Here is a 21,470-nt window from a genome sequence, read left to right on the forward strand (position 1 = left end):
AGCCAAATCTCTGCAGCAGAAACAAATCATCGGGTTTGATGCTAGGTCTCCTGGTGTGCTAATTTAAGCATCTTTCTGGGTTTGAGTGGTTCTTTACATTTAAAGTAGGAAAAAATGAAAAATACACACTTAAAAGCATGTTTGGTGCTCCACTCGTTAAGATTATTGGGTTCTGAAGAGCCGAAGGATGTTGTTAAATTACTTTGGGTCAGTTGAGACAGCTGCTGAATTTCATGGTTGAAGAAGAGAAGAAAAGATCCAATGGAAATGTAATATTTGTTCAAAGCATTATCTGCAAGATGCCCATCCAGTTTAATATAGATTATAGATACTGGAGGAGGAGAGAGGTGATGATGAACTATAATCAATTAACAGCATTTATCAGCAGGCCTGGGTTCTGGGTGACTCTGTGGCCAAGCCATGTTTACACACTGCTGGGTATCTAGTTGGGCTGGCAACAATCATTTCATTTCTGAAGGAATACAGTCACTGTACTTGGTTTGCATGAGAGACATGTGGGTAATGCTGTCACAGCTATGTGGCACATCTGATGCACAGTGTTTTCAATGCCTTTTGTTGTGTTTTATAAGGATTTATTTTATTCCAGGGTCGTTGTTTAACCACGGTGTGTAATTCGGTTTTGTTGTTGTTTTGTGGGGTGTTTTCTTCCAACAGATGTGGGAAGAGGCCATCGCCTTGGGTAAAGAGCTTGCAGAACAGTATGAAAATGAAATGTTTGATTACGAACAACTCAGTGAACTGCTGGTAAGTTTTGCAGCGGTTTTTTGTCAGAATGCAATTCTTAAGGTTTTAAAATGATATTGAAAATCCTTCCTGTGAGAGTCAAATACCGAAATAGATGCCTGCCTTGGCTTTTTTTGGATAAACGTTGAATAACTGGCTACTAATGGCTACTAATTAGCCGAAAGAAAAATGTTGCCATCGGGTTAAGCTGATGTATTTGGAATATAAAAGGAAATTTGGAATTTAAATATAAATGGGAACGGGAAAAAATCGCCTTTCTCGTTCAAGTGTCTTTCCACATTCACGTTCCTTTTTTTAGGTATGAATAATCCCCAAGCATTCATGTCTAGAGTCAGTTATTTTTGCCCCGACACAACCCATTCATTATGCCTGCACCATTTGTCTCTTGCTCTTCTCCAACAAGATAAATGGCAGCTGTCACTTTCCCTCCCAACTTCTCAGCCATGCTCACAGGAGTCGGTGCTTCTTTCCAGTTACGTTCAGAAAATTCTTGACTGTCAGATTTTTTTAATACGTTTTTTCCTTTGCACCCAGTTTTTATTTTTATTTTTAATTGTTTCAGCTTTATCCCATTCCATCCTGGCTGGTCATTTACACACTGCCACTTGCGCCCTGTTTCTCAGCTGACACCAGTGCTCAGTTTGAGCCTGGCTGGGATCCATCCCCCCAGGAGCACTTCTTGGGAAGGAAGGAGTAAAGCCAAGTGCTGCTCTTCTCACTTCTGTGATTTCTTCAGTCCTTCCCCAGTTCTTCTCTTTTGTGCAGTCCATCATTCTGTCCTCCGGCTCTCCAAGGCTGTTTTGTTTTTTTTTATCCTTTTTGCACGACCCTCTTCCTGTAGCTTTTTAACTATTTTTAGTGCCAAGCTGAGTGTATTCATCTGCCTAACAGATCTGGAGCGTGGTTTTATGTTGCTTTTTTACTCCAAGTTGTAGAGAATTAAAACAGAAAGCGTTTTTAAGGTGCTTTGAGAGGCAAGGAGAGTTTTCCTCTGCCCGCTGCTGACAGTGGGGCTGATTCCAATGGAGAGTATTCTGCATTTCGGTATGAAAGGAATCTGGTGGAGATTGCTCCTGAGCTGGAAATGACTCTCTTGTGTCAGGTGTGGTCATTCATCAGTAGGTAACTGCTCTGAGTCTCTCATTCTTAATTTTCTGTCTCCTTCCTTTATACTTGCACATGGGGACGTGATCAGCTTTTGTCACGAAGGCAGCCATACTTTATCATGCTTCATCCATTTTTGGCAATTTGAATTTGCACTTTGTATGGCGTAGCTGATGGTCAAAAATGCTGCTAGGTGTATTTTACCATTTCTCTTGCAAAGTAAATATGTCACTGATTGCATAAAGGGATGTAATTACAACAGAGGCAGTGGTAGAAACTGATTATGGTTCATCTGCACATGGAAATGACGTTTCCTCCTCTTGTAATAAGGAAAATCCAGAACTGCCCACTGCAAATTTATCTGCTATTTGTTTATCAGACAGGGGAAACTGTAGGGAGCATCACAAAAATTAACAAAGTCATACATTAGGTATTCATCCCTGGTTAGGCAAGGATGAAAACTCAAGCTCTAGTATAAGTCAGGTCTTGCATATCCCGTAGGCTTTTCTTATTGGTGCTGGTGAATAACAGTGAGCCAGTCTTAGGTGGTGGGGGGATGTTCCAAAATAAAAATTAATAAGTTTTTGTTTCTTTCTGTTATCCCTATTGTCTCTTTTGTTTAAGCAATATGAGATATTAGGCTCTAAAACAATTCACAAATGACAAAATAGTTTTGCTACAACTGAACTGAGAAGTGTGTGGCAGATCTGGGTCTTTGTAGTTATCTCGCTATTTACTGTTATCTGTCAAATGGGATCAGTAATAAACCTCTCCGAAAATCAGAATTTGTTCTCTTATGAAAAGTAATAGACTAAAAATACGTTAATGAACAGATCGTCCAAAGCAGCACATTTGTTATTATTTCATCATTTGAGATGAAGAAGGATTCCACTTTGAAAACAGATGGCGTCTGACATGCGTGTATTTATTCCAAAAGTTATATTTTCTGCAGTTCTCAACTGTGTGCTTTCCAGTGCAAATAAACAGTTGTAAATATGTAGGGGAACGTAATGAAATGCAACAGCAGAAAAGCCAGGAGTCAGCATCGTTGAGAGCATGCATTTCTCCATTCCAGTGTTTTCAGCATTGGCAGTGCTGCAGCCATGAATTCAAGTTGCTGTGCAGATTCATGGCCTTCATCAAAATTTCATTATCAGAAGTGGGATAGTGAGGGTCACCAAGATGAGCTTGAAAACACTGGGTACAGAGTTTTGTATCTCAAAATATTACTCTGTATCTGTTAAAATAAAAAAAAAAAAAGTGAAGAAAAGGGCAAGTGAGATTTGTCTTCAACTTAGAGCTACAAATAAGAGATGTACAGGCAATCTGCTTCAGGTTTATGTCATTAAAGTCTCTCGTGTTTATTTTCCAGAGAAAACAAGCACAGTTCTATGAAAACATTGTGAAAGTGATAAGACCAAAACCAGATTATTTTGCTGTTGGATACTATGGCCAGGGATTTCCGACTTTCATAAGGGTAAGTGTGCACCTTCATCCACAGGCAGTAGTCTGATTTGACCGTGTTGTGTTGCAAGTGCATTGCTGTCAGTGTGTTATTTACTATCTGCCTAACCTCGTGGTTGTTTCCTAGGTATATAAAACAATCACCTGCTTTTTATTTCCTATTTCCAATACGGAATGGTTGCATTTTAGTGGACAAACTTTTTCTTCCAAAATACCCAATACTTTATACTTCTCAAGTGTTCATATCACTAGAAATGTAGGTATGCTTACCCTAATCTGTAAATCAGGATAGGAATCAGCATCATCAGAGACAGAGAAATGTTTGCTGGACAGGAACAACAGAGACCCCAGCCGTATGTGGTTGTGTTTTCATGTGAGTTCCCTTTACAGCACAGTCTAGAACTGAGTATCAAAAATGTGTTTGATACCTTAAATGCAATCTTTTCTCACGAATTTTCACAATCTTTGCCAGTTTAAAGCATGTGTCACTTAGACTTGCTTTACCATCATCAGCTAATAACATTCCTTTTTTTTTTTTTCCTACTGACACCAGAATTGCTACGGAGTTGAACTGGTGGTTGAATAAGGATGGGGAGTTAACACCTCTGAATTTCATCTCTGCAGCGAATCTCAGGACTCTGCCATTTTTCAGTCTATGACATGGAAATAACACATTGTATTTTTATCCACTCTTCTGCTCACATCTTTCTTTAAAAATGAGGATTTGGGGCTTGGAAAGAGTCTCTCTCCAAACCCCCGTGGAAGAGTTCCAGTAGATTAAGACCTTTCAAGAAGCAGAAGATTTCTTATGTTCCAGGATAGACTCAGAGATGTTGTCTTAGGCCAGGGCTAGCAGCAGGTTTCCTGCTGTGTGAGAGAGGAGTTCCTGGCTGTGGCTATATTAGCTCCAGGTTAACTCACTCCAATGATGGAAGTTCTTGCATCATCTCATGAAGCTGAAAGTGCCTGTGGTTTTTCATATGCCCAGATTTGCTATAATGCAGGTGCACTTTACCACTAATAGATGCTGTGAAGTGCAATGAATTCTCAGCTGAGCTGCCCAGGTGAAGGCTGTATTGTGCAGCACCCATTGTGTGCAGACTGTCAGGCAAAAAAGCTGGGAGCTGAGCTTGGTTGGGAGCCCACTGCCTGGTCTCCAAAACACTGTTGGACAGCCCTTACCAAAGGGACTCTGAGGCCCAGGGAAGTGGCAGGGTCAGCAGCTCCCAGAGCTGCCCTGCAGCATATGAAGTGCAGTTCTGCAAACTGACACAACCATATGTCAGGAACAGATGCAAATGCATGATGCTGTGCAAGCTGATGTGGTTTTGGGATGAGAAGGCTGATGCTAAAGAGATGTGATGTGAAAAAAACAAGAATGATTGTGGTGCTGGAAGTACACGTAATGTACATATAATGTATTTTATCAAGTGTCAGAGAAGAAAAATATGATGTGTTAGGCAGCAAAAACATTAATAAGAATTTTTTTAAATGTTTGTTAATGATCTCTTATGTTTTACCATCCAAGGAGCATTTATTCCCTTATAATATTCCTGTAGGGAAGGCTTGCATTAACAGGAATCTCCAAAGTGATGAACACACAATAAAGAGCTGGATAACTTTGCAAAGGAACCCACTGCCACCAGTGAAATTTTGTGTCCTTTGCAGTTGCTCACAGCGATGCATGATCACTGGTAGCACCCACAGTCTTCTTAACAGAGTCATTTACTCCTAAAATGGCATTCTTTTGTCCCTGTGCTTTCCTCTGCCGTTCTTGCTTGCTGGCATTAATACCCTTTAGTAAATGTACTCATAGGAAAAGCCTAGTTCAGCTACTTACATCCATTCCACCATTAACTATGGAAGGTGGATGAGAAGGATGACAGAGGGAGGTCTTGGATTTGATGGACATTATTTGTCTTAATAAGTTTTCTTTTATCTTATCTGTTGTATAGCTCCTTGAAATCACGTGTTTGGGTCCCATTGAATCCATTGTACATAAACCTGAAAATAAGCCTGTGCTTGGGGATCTGAATACCAAGACAGAGTTATGGAGAGACACCTGTGCTTTCTTGAGTGGATGTAAAATATTTGTAATCTATTGATTACACCCCAGTGTTAAAGCATCTCTCTGACCATCACTGGAGTCAACGCTTCTGAGATCCCAGTTCATTACTGGTATGGGGACTTCACCTCTCTATTTGTTTCCAGAACAAAGTCTTCATTTACCGGGGAAAAGAGTACGAGCGGCGCGAGGACTTTGAGGCCAGGTTGTTAACTCAGTTTCCCAATGCAGAGAAAATGAAGACAACGTCTCCACCGGGTGACGAGATCAAAAACTCCTCTGGCCAGTGTATCCTTGGATTGCAGGGCAGCTCCTGCAGAGAGGTGTTTGCTGCTGCACTTTTGCCTTCGTTGGTGCACCGTGTTAGTCTTGTTCTTTCTCCGTGTTCCTGTTGAACTACCTGTGCTGCAGATTGCAGATTGTCTTTTCAGTTCTTAACCCGTGCTTTCAGATATCCAGTGCTTTACTGTGAAGCCAAAGCTTGATTTGCCACCCAAATTCCACAAGCCGGTGTCAGAACAAATCGTGAGGTGAGTTTTGATGGTTTTGCCAAGTTAATCAGTCTTCTTTCTTAGCACTAAGACCTGTTTTCAAGCACTGGAATAGGTTCCCCAGGGAGGTGGTTGAGTCACCATCCCTGGATGTGTTTAAAAACCATTTGGATGTGGTGCTCAGGGACGTGATTTACCAGAGGGTTGTTAGTTAGGGTAGTGTGGTTAGTTTGCAGTTGGACTTGATGGTTTTTGAGGTCTTTTCCAACCTGATCAACTCTATGATTCTTCTGGTTGTATTTTGAACATATACAGCGCCAAGGAGTGTAGGGATACAAGCACGTTTCATTTGTATTCTTCATATTAGGTCAGATTCTGTCAAACTCACGGGATAATAGTGATACCATAAATATTTGATACTTACACATAAGCTTTTTTCTAGTAGTGTTAAGCAGCAAATCCTGAACAGATACCAACTGATTTTGATTGTGCTCTTCCCCTTTTTCAGCTTCTATAGAGTGAATGAAGTCCAGCGGTTTGAGTACTCACGGCCCGTTCGAAAGGGAGAGAAAAACCCAGACAACGAATTTGCGGTAAAAGAAAAACCTAATTTGAGCATTTTTCTTGTTTATTCCCCTGCGTTTTGATAATCTGAAGTATTTGTTGTGATTCGTTTACTTGACCATATATTGAGAGCTCAAATTTGATTATTTTTCATAGAAGTTCAATTCTTAAAAAAGCATCTCGTTTTATACCAGCAGAAAAAAATAGACAAAGTTGTGTTTAGTTTGTTACGAAGACAGGTTGAGGGAGCTGGGTTGGTCAGCCTGGAGAAAAGAAGGCTGTGGGGTGACCTCATTGCAGCCTTCAGTACCGAAAGGGAGCCTACAAACAGGAGGGGAGTCAACTCTTTGAAAGGGCAGGTAACAGCAGGACAAGGGGAAATGGTTTGAAGTTGAAAGAGGGAGGATTTAGGTTGGATGTCAGGAGGAAGTTCTTTCCTATGAGAGTGGTGAGGTGCTGGAACAGCTGCCCAGAGAGGCTGTGATGCCCCGTCCATCCCTGGAGGTGTCCAAGGCCAGGTTGGATGGGGCCCTGGGCAGCCTGGGCTGCTATGAAATGTGGAGGTTGGTGGCCCTGCATGTGGCAGGGAGGTTGGAGATTGATGATCGTTGAGGTTCCTTCCAACCCAAGCCATTCTGTGATTCTGTGATATGATATGATTGTTAAAAACTAGTTTGAGACAGAAATTTAACACTGTTACAGCTGAAAAAAATAGCTATATCTTACCAAAGCGTACCATGCTACGAAAATCCTTCTGGGGCATCTTCTGAAAACAATTTTTTTGCAGCAGTGCAATTTTTTTTTTTTTTAAAGAAAACCATATGTTTCAGCTAATGGTCAATAAAACTCCCTTTGAGCACAGCTTGTATTCATCACAATGTTTAGAACAGGCTACGTCAATTTGATTGTCCTTTTTTATGGTCACCAATTTATTCACAGTACCAGTAGGTGTAGTTAGTAGTGAAGTAGCAGTAGCAGAATTTAAGAAATGATGCATTAACTTATTATTTTAAGGAAAGAACTTGGTTCTCTGTAAGTTGCAGGCTCTAATGTAATCCTTTCATTAATAAATGCCAAGCGCTTGGTTTCCTACAGACTGAGCATTCATCGAGAGACTCCTTCAGTGTCCCTGGCCTCTTTCACTGCCTTTTCTTTCAAAAATCATTAATTTGGTAACCTAAGTGGATTTAGCTGAGTAAGAAACCCTCTTTTTATGGAACTGTGATGCCAGACCTCAGTTCCACTGCTTACAGTATGAGTATACATAAAAAATCAAGTATATCAAACTCACTTCGAAAGCTCTTCTGTTAATGGAAGATGGAGTAAATAGTTCAGATTTTTAAGAAGCCCCATCATAAATAAGAGGAACTACCAATTGTTCCAGTTGTAACAAATCAGATCAAGAGGTGTTTTGGTCAGCTCCAAGGTCAGGCCCAGGTGCCCAGGGCTTTACCCTGGTGGCCCCTGAAAACCTTCAGGACAGGGAGGACACAGCCTCTGTGGGGATGCTGTCTCTCTGCTGCACTTTCCTCGCATCCAAGTGATGTGGTTTGGTGAAGGATGGTCCATGAAAGCCCCAGAAGGTACGTAGGAGAACGTCACTTTGGTCAAACATCTGTGTCTTCTAACACAGTGCTCCCCTGTTGGAAGGAGAGCGTTCTTTTCTCTCATGAAAGTATATCAGTATCACTGTGCCAAAGTGACCACAGATTTAAATCATCACTTTTCCGTCATCTCCCCATGCAGATTCTATCTGAAATTTCCCTCTGGCTTTGTAATGCCTGTCAGATTGCAGGTCTTTTGCCTGATGATAATGTTTTAAGTCTTTCTTAAGAGAACAGCTATCAATCTGGTAGTGTGATGTGTACGTTTTCTTCGCAGAATATGTGGATCGAGAGAACCATCTATGTGACAGCATACAAATTACCAGGGATTCTGAGGTGGTTTGAAGTCAAATCAGTTTTCATGGTGAGTTCAGTTTGGTTTTATTGAGATTACATAAGAGAAGGGGGCTTTTATACAGCCAGGGAGCATTTATATTTCTGTGTGACTGTGCTTCTGTGAACGAGCAATCAATGTGTATCTGCTATCCTAAGACAAGGGGAACCTGCTTGCAGAGGATGCTGATTATTGACTAGGGGTGACTAAAGTAATGATTTCCACTCCTGATACAAGGTAGTGCATGCTGAACCTTCTGGACCTTTAGGGCAAGGTCTGATAAAGTACTTGAAGTACTTCTATAAAGCATTTCCATCTTTCAGCAGGTGAGCCATTACAGCCTGTGGCTTAAGCTACAGGCCCCAAATGAAGAGGGAACCAAGGTGTTGCAGGGGAACCCTGCTACATAAAAATGAAACCAATCTGAATTTTGGAAAAGGGCATTTTGGTATTCTTATTGTGATTGCTTCAAAATATGCCATGAATTGAATGCTTTCTGTGTGTCTGCATTACTTCTGTTCTTAGCATTTGCACTTAAAGATTGTTTTTGTTTCATTTCTGTAGTTGGCTAAAATACACCCTAGCAACCTCACCAAGCAGCTCAAAAATAGGCATTCCTCTGTTCTACCAGTTAGACTGTTCAGATAAGACGTATCCATTAAGTGCCTTAAATGTTGAATTATTCTTATGCAGCTGTAATTTTTAAGTAGCAATAAAAGCATTGTTACCGCAGTTTTTAATTCTCTCTTGTGAGGCTTATTTTTAAAGGAAAAGAACAATTTGCATATGATTAATTAAAACCTTTTTCATTGCTCCATTGAGGATATGTTGGACAGTTGTATTTAGATGATCAGAAGTAAAGCAGAAAATTACTACGGTATCTATAGTAACAGAATATGAATGTGATGTTTGACAGTCACAAGCATCTGAATAAAACGGGTTGAATTTTTAATAAATTTTGTATTTTCAGTATAATCCTGATAGGGAAGACGGTGTTTATCTTTGTCCTTGGAAAAAGTGTTGTTTGTAGAGGCTGGCAAATCTGATGGAAGTCTCTTTTCCTTACGAGTTAGGAGCAGCCTGATAGCAAGCATTTTGTGCACATGCACCTTGAACGCTGTGCTTGTCACAGGCATGCACATAAACCCTGTGCAAGCACCTTCTATAAGCTTGCTGTAAGCAAGGATCACATTAGTCACATAGTTGGAAAATGATACCAGAATGGGCCTTAATAATATATGGGAAGACAGTGAGGGATGACTTTTGACCTAGCTCTGGCACAGCTGCTGCAAAATTGGTATTGACTTTCTTCAGGATTCCTGTCAGCTGAAATGCTAGAAGCACAACCACTGAATGTACATGCCTGTAAGGCTACATTTGGGTTATGGATACGAATATTATTGATGTTTTACTAAGTGCAATGAATTAAAGTAGCTTTGCACATTTCGTATTGTATTGATCAAACCAGCGTATCTTTGAAGGAAGAGTTGAGATCATATCAGTGCTAAGGGGGAACTAAGACATTTATTAAAGGCAATTTGTTGTGTTACACAAACGATGGAAACATGCAGAATTTCCTTTAATCTGTTTGTGGTTGTTTTTTGGTTTTTGTTTTTTTTAATTACTTCTGAGAACTCGGTACCTAAACTGTTTTTGTTGGCTGCCAACAAGGAATTATTTGTATGCATTCATTGTTCTGTATCTGATTTGGTTTAGCTGGACCCAAATATATATATATATATATATATATATATATATTATATATATATAAATATATAAAAATGTAGGGAAAAAAACTGCTGAGGCAGCCACTGAGTGAGAAGCTGTACTTTGAATTATATGTAGTTAAAAAGCCCAAGCATTATTCTGTGTATTTTTATGTTTAACTTTCAAAGTGTTGCAATGTATGAGTATAGCATTTTTGTTTGCCATGAATAGATTGTGTAGCATACAGAGATAGCAAGCTACCTAGGCTCACAAGTATATGTGTATTTTTTAATAAACAGCTCTCAGGAAGGTCCAGTGCACAGCAGCACACAGAAGTGGGATGGGAGCTGCAGCTCTGCATTTGAAATGTAAAGGGGAGCAGGGGAAGAAGGCAGGCTGAGAAAGCAAGCCATGATTACTGATACAGAGAAGTTAGAAAAGATGTCAGTCAGCTCAATGAGTGCTAATTTCTGTAGATATTCGAGAGCTTTGAATGCAATGGTTCATCAACAAATTATTTCCTCGTTGTAAGCCCATTAATAAAAATGACAGAATCCTAAATTTAGCGCACGATGTTCCTTCCAAATGAATGTGGTCTTCATTTTCCCCATCCAAATGTTGCTGATGGCAGCCCCAGCTCGGAGATGTGGTCAGCTGGCGCTGTCTCAGCCTGCTCTGGGCCATGGCTGTGCAGAGGCACCCAGCTTGCTGCCCTTCCAGAACTATCCACCAGGCAGACCTCTAAAGATGCTAATTAAAACACCCTTGGTGTAATCACATGGCAGGTGTAAGAATAACAAGGAAAGAGATTTGATTATAAGTGCTCCTCGGAAACGTGGTTAGCAACTGATAGCCAGGTAGAAGTGCTTCTTTGTTTATGTAGCATTTATGTAAATCAGGCTGTAATCAAATATACACTTGCATTTTCCTCGTAGGCCTCAATTAACCTTCCTTTTCTATTCCTATACACATATATATATTCTTTAATGTAAGTAGGCTATGACTTAAGGCTTCCATTAAGGACTGCCTACACTGTGGGTTGCTGCTAATTAGTCATTTTTAGCTCGTTCATGAAATGGGCCTATTTTGGCAACATTTAAAATATTTTAATACTACTTCTTTCAGTATGAGCAGCTGTCATGCTGAAAGATGCAGTGACCGATAAATAAAAAGAATGCACTGACCAATAAATAATAGTTGGAGATCAGTCAATTAAAATAAAGAAAGTTTTGCTCAGTATAAGAGCTAATTCACCCCATTAAGACATCTGAAGATCTGTCTTCAATGAAGTCTGCACTATGTGAAAAAGAAAATTTCTTACTCATTATCTAAGACAGGAGGAAGAAAATGAAACGCCGTGGAGAAAAGGCACTGAAGATAGCACAGAAGCCATCTCTTCAACATGTTAAACTCCATTTCCTTGGATACGTACCAAAATAATCACTGCAAAAATACCTTCTTGATTTTTGAGCTTCTTAGGATTACGTTTTTCATCAGAAAATCCACATTAAGTCATCATTTCTTTCTTACTGTTACATTAAGCTGGATTCTTTGTGCTGCTAAAACTCACTGATCCATAATCTGTGATATTCTCCATAATCCTCTGCAAACCTCCCATGATTCTTGTCAGAGCCTTTCTAAATGTTTTGCTCTGTTGTGCTTTGAGATGTAATCTGTACTACAGCAACGAAATGCATTCAACTTTTTCTGCAGATACCATTTATCAGTTATCTCAGTATCTCCACAGATAGCATTCAGTGCAGTATATAGACACCAAACATTTAAGTGGGGATGTGGTTAGTGGGCATGGAGGATCTTAGTGGCCTTTTCCAACCTTAATGATTCTGTCAGTGTCTGAAGCCAGCCTTTTTGTTAACTATCTGTTAAAATATCTTTCTGGAAGCGCTTCTGAATGCAATGATTTGATGGACAACCAGCTCCATGGCAGGTTAAAAACTCTGCTCCTTATTTAAAGCATCCTTTTGTTTTTACTTTAGGTTGAAATTAGTCCACTGGAAAATGCAATAGAAACCATGCAGCTAACAAACGATAAGATCAATAACATGATTCAACAACATTTAAATGATCCAAATCTACCCATTAACCCTCTCTCTATGCTACTGAACGGCATTGTGGATCCTGCAGTCATGGGAGGTTTCGCCAACTATGAGAAGGTAACATCAAACTGAACTGTCCTGCAGCAGTTCACCTCTTGGAAGCTGTGCACCTCATCTTTTGGTACTGTGTTTGTGTGTAGAGATGCTTTGTGAGCCTCCCCTAATAAATGCTTTGGAGAACATTGCTTAAAACTTTATCTTTGTTATGATTTTCTGATATTTGTGGATGCATTTTTTGGCCTTTCTAAATTTGAAGTGAAGGATGATACGCTTGGCTTCAGGAGTGCTTACATAGGAATGGGGCAGGCAATTGCTTGCTAGAATTACAAAGTGAGATTGATGGCATTTTCAGTGCGTGCTCTCATGTGCTTGGACATCAGACCTGAAGCAGGAATTTCTGAGTGAACTTCAGTGACCAAATAACTGGCTGCAATTTTCTCCATTGCTTTCAGATGCACGAGTTTTTTAAGGATTAATCAAGTGCTAGAGACTTTCTGAGCTGATTACCAGTTGCAAATGTATCTAAATAATCTTAACTTCATGTTACAACGTTAGCTTTTAAAGTTATAGGTGAGAAGATATGGGAAACTGTGTAAACCCCATCTCTCTTTTGCTCATGTTTTGAACATTAATCATATCTTGCTGGCGTACACAAGCAGCATGTATTTTGTAACATACATGGAGGAAATACATGCTGGTTGGCATGTCAGTGGCTTCATCCATTCCTGTCCTTCTGTAACTGTCACGCATTTCATCAACTGCAATTTCTTATGTCCTGGGAACTGCAAAGAAGCAGCTTCAGAGCTGTGCCGAGCAGAAGCCCTCTTGGTGTTGCCCATGAGATTTGCTCTTGTCTGCCATGTGCTCATCCACCCGCTTTGCTGATTGTGAAAGATTGATGCACCAATCTTAAAACTTTAATCAATTATGCACGTTTTCCTAGTTTTTCCACTTGTATTTTTAGCTACTACTGCTCTTTTGCAGAACTTTTGGGTTGACTCATTTATCTTTGCTGCAGGTGATCTTTCCATGGCTGTAGATGTTGATTCATTTTCTGAGAAAAAAAACCCTCGTTTTTCTCTCTTGACTAGGCTTTTTTTACTGAAAGATATATGCATGAGCATCCGGAAGATCATGACAAGATTGAAAAACTGAAGGACCTGATAGCTTGGCAGGTAAGGATTCCAAGTCCTGTTGGCCGCACGAAGGCAATTTAGTGCCACTGTTGAGAAAATTCAGACATCAAACTATTTACTCTGCTTCTTTGTCATGTAAAACTGACTTAGAGTTTGAGCTGAAGTTCATCTTTTCGGATCTGACATCATTTGTCATTTGACAAACCCACAAGGATCAAATATGATTAACCTCTTTTTTTTTTTCCTCTTTTTTTCTGACTTTTTTTTAGCCATAACACAGTGACAATGTCTCATGTTGCTCAAACAAGAAAGATTTTGTAATCACGTTGGTTGCCATTATTAGCAATTAAGCTTTGCATTTTAACTTTCTGAGGCTGATTTTAACAACATTTTGGCAAGCATTCAGGTTAAATGTTTAATACTGAGTCCCTCCTCCTGTGCACGTGCTTTGTTGCAGCATTTCTTCGCATGTTCACTTCGTTCTTCCAACAAGACGTTTTCTGTTTGTAAATATTTGTAAATATTTGTAAATATGTACCTGTACATAAAATGTACCTGTACATTTTAGCACAGAATATTATATATGAGAATAAAAAAACTGATTTATGTGCAGAATAGTAGAATTAATGTGGACACAGTGGAGTCATCGCTTCATTTGCTGTATAACTTCACATAATACTCAATAATGTGATATGTATAGATAGATATAGATATGATAATATTCATGATTCACTAATGCCACATCATAGAGTGAAATTACCTGATATCTCCTTGGTGGTATATTAGAGTAGGAATGATTGAAATCTAAGATCACACAGATTAATAATTCTGAACCAGCAAAGAACGCAGATTTCCAGTTCAATGCCTTAAACAAAGCAGGAACCTCCTTGCATAGAGAACAACATTTATATGTACTGAAGAATATTTTGCAAGACAAACAGGAAACAATTCTAGTTTTATTCCAAAGTCATATGCTGAACACTTTCCAGAGGTCTCAAGATAATTTTATGATAACAAGAAAAAGTACCAATACGACTGGAACTGTTTTTCCTTAGAAGAACAAAGTACGTAGTTGCCTTTTTATATTCAATTTTATTTTTCTAATAAAGGCAATAATTTACATTTCTATAGGATTCAGTTTTAAAGGTAACAGCAGCAAAGATAGAGAATTCAAAAAAGAAAAAAAGTTTTAAAAAGGAAAGAAAGAAAGAGGAGAAAACACCCTCTGGAGGCCAGAAAGCTATCACTGAATAGCAACTCTTTGGGTCTGAAAAAAAGATATTTATTTATTCATTTTTCTCTGAGCTTTTACTGAAGATTAGATTTGAGGAGCTTTAAGTTCTATAGAGGAAAATAATTTGATCCCAGAAGACTGACTTCATGTCAGCTCTCTCCCTTTGCCTCTGATAGAGCTACTTCAAATGAATTCCGGCACAGATTCACTTTGGTGATGTGTGTTCAAATAGCATTACAATTTGAAAATATATATCGAACCTAATCACACTGCTTTTTTAATTAGACTCTGGTTTTAAGTACATAATATCCCATCAGTGCTCTGAAAAAAAAAAAGAGGCAGGAAGATGGAGCAAAGTGATCAGAAGAAACTGTTTTATTTATCTGAAAAGGTGCAGTCATTTCTGAGTGGAAGTCAGCACTGAGCCTTGTATACATTCAGTGTATCCTAAGGCTTAAATATATTTCCAACATAATGTCAGTGTTCAGAACACATGATAACTTGATGGCAGCGGGGAGGGGAGCTGGTGTAATGAGCAAGTTGTTATGGAAACATTCCAAACGAAGGCAGTGGTTTGTTTTCATCAATGGCTTGACAGTGATTGAAAGCCAAAATGAGTTTTCGTTTTTCAATAATGTTGGTTCTTGGAGTTTTATAATCACACAGAGATTTTCTTTATGCTCTATAAATCAATCTGGGTATATGAAATAGTCTGACAGTTGTATTATCAGCTGACTGTTTAAATTCATTTTTTCTGTCCCTTCCCCTGCCTTTGTCTCAGTTGTGCTTTGCATTTTGTGCACTGTCCTCTTACAATTCCCATAAATTTCAATTACACAGTAATGATTTTAATTAAAATAATTGTTTCTCTCCACTGTGTTTTCGTATAAATATCATTACTAAAGCAAAGTCCATTTTTACCCATCTTAGTCCTTTCTCCCTTGAAAAATTAGTTCCCGTGTAACTGTATCATTTCAAGCTGCTTATGTTAATGAAATGAATAACTAATGTTGGTCACTTGGCATTTAGCTGCTGTATTTACAGCATAAAAAACCAACGTCATAAAGATTTGATATTCCTTCTACATTGCTAAAAAAAAGTAATAAATAAAATGGTAGCATTCACAGCCTGAACTTTGCAAACACACTTTGTGTTTCAAGGCCAGGCTGGATGCGGCTCTGGGCAGCCTGGTCTGCTGGTTGGCGACCCTGCACACAGCAGGGGGTTGGAAGTAGATGAGCATTGTGGTCCTTTTCAACCCAGGCCATTCTGTGATTATATTCCATTTCAGATGATGAGAGATTTTAAGCTGTTAATTAAAATGCATGTACCTTGTTCATAGTTTTTGACAGCAGATCAAGATTTTAAAGGAAAAAAAAAAATAATTAAAAAATGAATAAAATCGGGGACTAATATTAAGTTGCAGTGCAATTTTCTAATTAACAAATGGAGCCGGGTGGCAGAAATGTGATTTTGAGCTGGTCTCCCCTCTTATTTGCCTCCTTGTTTTCCAGTCCAGGTACTTAATGCGACCTTTGCTGCTTCCTTCCCCTCTCAAAAGCTCAGGTTACCCTCTAGGATGTTATGAAATGAAGCCATAAAAAGTAACACAGCCCCACTCACTCCTCAGCAGGAAAATGAACGGACAGGACGAGCAGCATGGCAGCCTGCCTCTGTCTCAGCATCCTGCAGAGGTTCATGAGGCTTTCAAGTTCAGTGATATGTAACGAGATTTCCCTTTGCCAGTGGTTTTAAATGAGGAGGAAGAATTTGGCAGCTAGCAGCGGAAGTTTGCTTCCATTGCAGAGTAACAGCCCCTTTCTTCTCAGTGCCTTTCAGCCGCCGTGCCAAGGCTTGTGAAGGGTTGTGGTGGGTTGTGTTAGAGTGAGGGTAGGATGGTTAGGTTGTGGTTGGACTCGATGGTCTTTAAGGTCTTTTCCAACTTGAGCAATTCAGTGCTTCTGAGCACTTGGTGCCTCCCTGTGCCCATTCCCTGAGCAGAGCTTGTGTTCCTCAGCCTGCTGTACACCAGAGGTGCAGCCCTGCTTACCACCTTCACTCTGGCTGCACCCTCAGCTTTTTCTTGGCTGGGCCTTTCCCCTGCCAAAAACCACATCCTCTGCTTCGTATCCCTTCATTTTTTAAATTGGAGATGCCTGTTCCCTAGGACAGGCTCATTAATGCTCGTAAGAATCAGCTCTGAGCCGGAGCCTCACACCCCGTCTGGACTTCATCTTGGCCATTTGATTTTCTAAACCAGACCCCATTCAAAAAGCCAGTGGGTTCCCTTAAATAAATGCACAACGTGACCACTTACCCTCTCAAAACAGCAGGGTCAGAATGGGGCCTGGTGACGCTGAACGACTTGAAATTCATTTACTTATTTTGAGCAGAGAAGTTTTCCAGGTTGTAACTTAAATTCTATGGAGTGACTGTCCATGCAGCTACCAATAAAAGTGGCTGCAGTGAAAAGTGCTGTCAGTGTTGGGACTTCTTTTGGGTGTATTTTAGGAAAAGGAATGGTGTCCGTTTAAGTGCTGCCCAAGCAGAGAGCCATCTTGGTAACATTTCTTGAGTTTGTTCATCTGTATTTTGTCTGTCTTTATTATTCTCCTTACTGATAAAGCTACTTGTTCTGATTGCTGCTCAGTCTTACGAGAAAAGTCTGTTTTTAATCAGTATCATGATTTAATTATGAATTATTAAGAAGCAGCCTCTTAGCTTGGTTGCTGCAGAGGATGCCTAAGTCAGAGTCAGAGCACTGTGTGGGCTGGAGCGGACCTGGAAGAGGAAATATTTTTCATAAGCTGCGGATAGAGAACTCTAATGGTATATCTGGGTTGCTGTGGGAATGAAGATGTCTCTCTTAAAACATTTTAAAAGGTCAGCTACACCTCCACACTATGAACTAATTATATAAACCTGTGTTGGCATGGGTATTTTGTGACAGAAGTCTTGCATATAAATGATTATTTTCAGTTACAAAAAAGGTCTGATTTAATTTTTCCTCTCCTGTTTTGTTCCCGAAGAAAATCAAATATGTTTTTTTCTAAGGGGAAACGTGGCTTTCAGTATATAAAGCTATATAATTTATTAATAAATATTACTCTGCAATATATACTTGTCCAGGGATGCTGCTCGTTTGCAGCTTTAGAAGAGCATTTACTAAAGAAAGCACACAAATATTTTTTCCTTCAAGGTTTTATATTCTTTGAACCTGGGAAAGGGGGGGTTTTAATAACCCAGTGTGCGAGTCGTCATTCATCAGTTTGCCATTTGAAAGTGCAGCAGGTATTGGGGTTGTGAATGTGGCCTGATAGCAATATTGTGCTGCCAGGTGAATTCAGCTGCTCCTCTGCTGTATGAGGATGGGGCAGAACTATGGGTATATTAATTCTGAACGACTGCAGGTAACAATTGAGAAAAGGAAATCAGATACAACATACTTCTTAGACTTCTTTTTTTTTTTTTTTTTTACTATGTTGTGTTTCATAGACAGTGGCTCTCATTATTGCTGATATTCTACAAGATCTTTCCCTCCTCGTAAAACAAATGCGGGACTTTTGCCTGTACTATCAATGGGAAGGACTCTGTGCACTAAGGGCTGTGCGTTGTGCTTTGCAGATCCCATTCCTGGCAGAGGGCATCCGCATTCATGGTGAGAAGGTGACAGAGGCACTGAGGCCATTCCATGAGCGGATGGAGGCTTGCTTCAGGCAGCTGAAGGACAAAGTTGAGAAGCAGTATGGTGTCCGAGCTGTGGTAAGTCAGCTGCCAGCATCATGCTTCAAACAGATTGGGCGTTTCTCTACACTGTAGGCAACTTTGAATTACTCTGTTTTCACTTATTAAAAAAGCAGTGTTAATGCAGCTGTGGGTGACCTCATTGCAGCCATCCAGTACCTAAAGGGAGCCTACAAACAGGAGGGGAGTCAACTCTTTGAAAGGGTGGATAACAGCACGACGTGGGGAATGGTTTTAAGTTGAAGGAGGGATGATTTAGGTTGGATGTCAGGGGGAAGGTCTTTACAGAGAGAGTGGTGAGGTGCTGGAACAGCTGCCCAGAGAGGCTGTGGATGCCCTGTCCATCCCTGGAGGTGTTCAAGGCCAGGTTGGATGGGGCCCTGGGCAGCCTGGGCTGCTGTGAAATGTGGAGGTTGGTGGCCCTGCCTGCAGCAGGGAGATTGGATCTTCATGAAGTCCCTTCCAACCCAAGCCATTCTGTGATTTAGTTCCTTTCCAGATGTCAGAGCCGTACAGGCCTGCAGTGATGTGCAGCCTGCATCTTGGATTTTCACACACCTGGCACTACCCTAAATGCAGGCAATAGATAGCTGCTCCTCTTGAGGGTATAGTGGTGCTGGAGTTGATGCTTTTGCCATTCCATCAAGTGATTTTCAGTTTCTGCTTCATTTTAAGTCAGAGAATAGAAGTTGGTGGTGTTTCCAATGATTTGTTGTTTCACTTTTGAGTGTAACCCATAGAGAAAGAAGGCCAAAAGCCAGCATACAGCTTCCTAATTGAGAAAGTAATTGACGATGCTGTCAAAAGCCACACAGTTTGCATGCTGTTGTATGAATCAGTTTGAATAAACAGGACCCAAGAAGCAAATGGTTAGAGTTGCTCTAGGTCTGAGTGCAGAGCTCTGTCCTAACAGTGCACTGAAGATTGCTGGACTTAGTTTTATCTTCATCTACTGGAAGAACTGACAATGTCTCCTTCAGAGATTGATTTCATTTTCTCTATAGCAATGACTTTTTTTGTAATAGGACAACTGAGATATTATGTGGAGCTTACCAGCCTTCATAGTGTCCTTCTACGTGCTGCTCCATTAATAGTCCTTTAGATCACTTCTTCCTAATACACTTAGGTAGAGGAAAAGATCAAATAATCATTTATTCCCTAGGAGAACAGAAGTAATTGACATTAATGACACTTGCATGTCAGTCACTTCAGCAATACACATTTACATCACCAGACAGATGACTGGAAATTCATACACAGGTGGTGTTATCTTCCTCATTTCGCTCTGCCCACCAGTAAGAATTGTCAGGATTGATGGAACTTTATCGCTTCTGTCTTCTCTGTACAATGTCAATTTGCCAGTAGTTGACAGGGTGGAAAATCTACCTGTAATTAAACAGCGTGAGATTTGTATTTGTTGACTGAAAGAGTTCAATTATTTTATGCATATATCAGTTATTAATGACTAACAAAGCTTGTATAAATATTCAGAACTCTGAAATTGTCTGCATGAAAAAAATAAACCTTCCATATATTTTCTTCTTCACCTGGATGTCACTCTGTTAACTGGCTCTCCTGACTCAAAGCTCCTCTTACCGGTGTGGTTGGGTTTTGGTTTTGTTTTGTTTATTTTGTTTAATTTTGAAAAACAAAAACAGAAGAAAACTTCATCTAGCATTTTCTACAGGATTGATCTCCTTGTTGTTAAGCATAATGCGTAATGAACATAACGTGGAAATAAAACCATTGAACCTTTCTGCGTTGCTTTTGGAGCCAGATGTCAGCTACACCGTGACTTAAAAAGTAAACTCACATCTCTCATATGTTGCTTTGTTGTAGCCTTCCAGCCTAGACGACAGACGAGGCAGTCGGCCAAGGTCCATGGTGAGGTCTTTCACGATGCCATCGTCTTCAAGGCCGCTGTCAGTTGCCTCAGTGTCATCCATCTCCTCAGACAGCACTCCTTCTCGGCCGGGCTCAGATGGGTGCGTAAGGAGCGACCATGCAAGGCTGTGTCTTGTAAAGCAAGATTTGGTGTGCAAATCTTAGGATTGTCACCACCCCACAGGCAAAACGCCAACAGAAAAAGATAGAAATGTTTATCACAAAATATATTCCTTTTTTTTTTTTTTTTTTTTTTAAACAAAAATAAATGTAATGCTGCTTCTGGTACTCTTTCAGACAAAGCCCCCTAAGCATTCAACCCAGATCACCAGCACAACAGGAGATAAGTTTTCTCGTTTTGAACTATTGCAAGTGTAATTGTTTGGAACCGATCGCTTGCAAAGTACGTGATGAGATGAGCTCAGCCAGTCTTGTAGCAGTAAACAGGTGGGGCTCAGGAGAAGGAAGGGATTAGCTGCCTGCTCAGTCATTTCTTCTCACCCATGCTGCCAGAGGGAAAGCTGCTTATGGCAAGATTGTACTTCAAGAGTTATCAAGATATTTCACATGAGAACTGGGAATTCTGTTGATAAGCCCTGTCTCGCAGTCACATCCTCAAAAGAAATAATCTGTTTTCTTCCTGGGCTTTACGCTCAGCTTCAAAACTTCCTTTTCTCTGCTCCTCCCCCCAGGCATATTCACAATCCAGAAACTCAATATTTGACCAAGGCAGCAGTGTTGTAAAAGCCTCCTGAAGGGCTGCTAACTTGCAGAGATGTGCTAGAAATGTCAGTGCCCCTCGTGCACCTTCAGAGGAAGTTATTACCTGACTAGAGAGTAAAAGCATCAAGTAAAATTAAGTACAGCGCCCAAGGACCAACATGATACTTACCTTGATTACAAGCAGTTTATGCACACATTGGGAATGAACTGCAAACAGAGCGAGGTTCAGATCTCATTACATTACCCTCTGTAACACATGCACAGTGAATCATGTTTATATAAGCGTAGGACAGCAGAGCCAGTAATGCATTTTCACTAATTCAGCTATGTAAGTTGCCTTGCTGGAATTTCAGCATGCCTGCCATCCCATGTTACTGGGCATGTTATTTTCTTATTTCAGAATTAAATGATTTTTTCCTCTTCTGTTCTTCATCTTCAATTCTTTCCCTTCCTGCCTCTTTCTCTTTTTCACTTCGAAATCATTATCTGTATCTTTCTTTCTCCACTGAAGGCTGCTTTTGTAATTTTTGCTTC

The 21,470-nt window shown here is 40.1% G+C and overlaps 1 protein-coding gene across 3 annotated transcripts in view; it reads left to right on the forward strand.

Annotated features, from left to right (window-relative positions):
- The window catches only part of DOCK1 (dedicator of cytokinesis 1), a 273,200-nt gene that overhangs the window by 228,875 nt on the left and 22,855 nt on the right, over positions 1-21,470 (forward strand). For 2 of the 3 annotated variants that reach the window (XM_042863546.1, XM_042863547.1), the window contains exons 39-48: positions 676-765; positions 3,242-3,346; positions 5,545-5,686; positions 5,850-5,928; positions 6,398-6,482; positions 8,335-8,421; positions 12,096-12,272; positions 13,307-13,390; positions 18,210-18,347; positions 20,169-20,314. In XM_042863546.1, the coding sequence (XP_042719480.1) occupies positions 676-765; positions 3,242-3,346; positions 5,545-5,686; positions 5,850-5,928; positions 6,398-6,482; positions 8,335-8,421; positions 12,096-12,272; positions 13,307-13,390; positions 18,210-18,347; positions 20,169-20,314 (1,133 nt within the window). Of the gene's footprint in view, positions 1-675; positions 766-3,241; positions 3,347-5,544; positions 5,687-5,849; positions 5,929-6,397; positions 6,483-8,334; positions 8,422-11,431; positions 11,738-12,095; positions 12,273-13,306; positions 13,391-18,209; positions 18,348-20,168; positions 20,315-21,470 lie in introns of those variants that run through there. The other variant, XM_042863548.1, reaches the window with a different exon arrangement.

The sequence above is a fragment of the Lagopus leucura genome, unplaced genomic scaffold, assembly GCF_019238085.1.
Source record: "Lagopus leucura isolate 7727_CA_CO unplaced genomic scaffold, USGS_WTPT01 Super-Scaffold_741, whole genome shotgun sequence".
Classification (NCBI taxonomy): domain Eukaryota; kingdom Metazoa; phylum Chordata; class Aves; order Galliformes; family Phasianidae; genus Lagopus; species Lagopus leucura.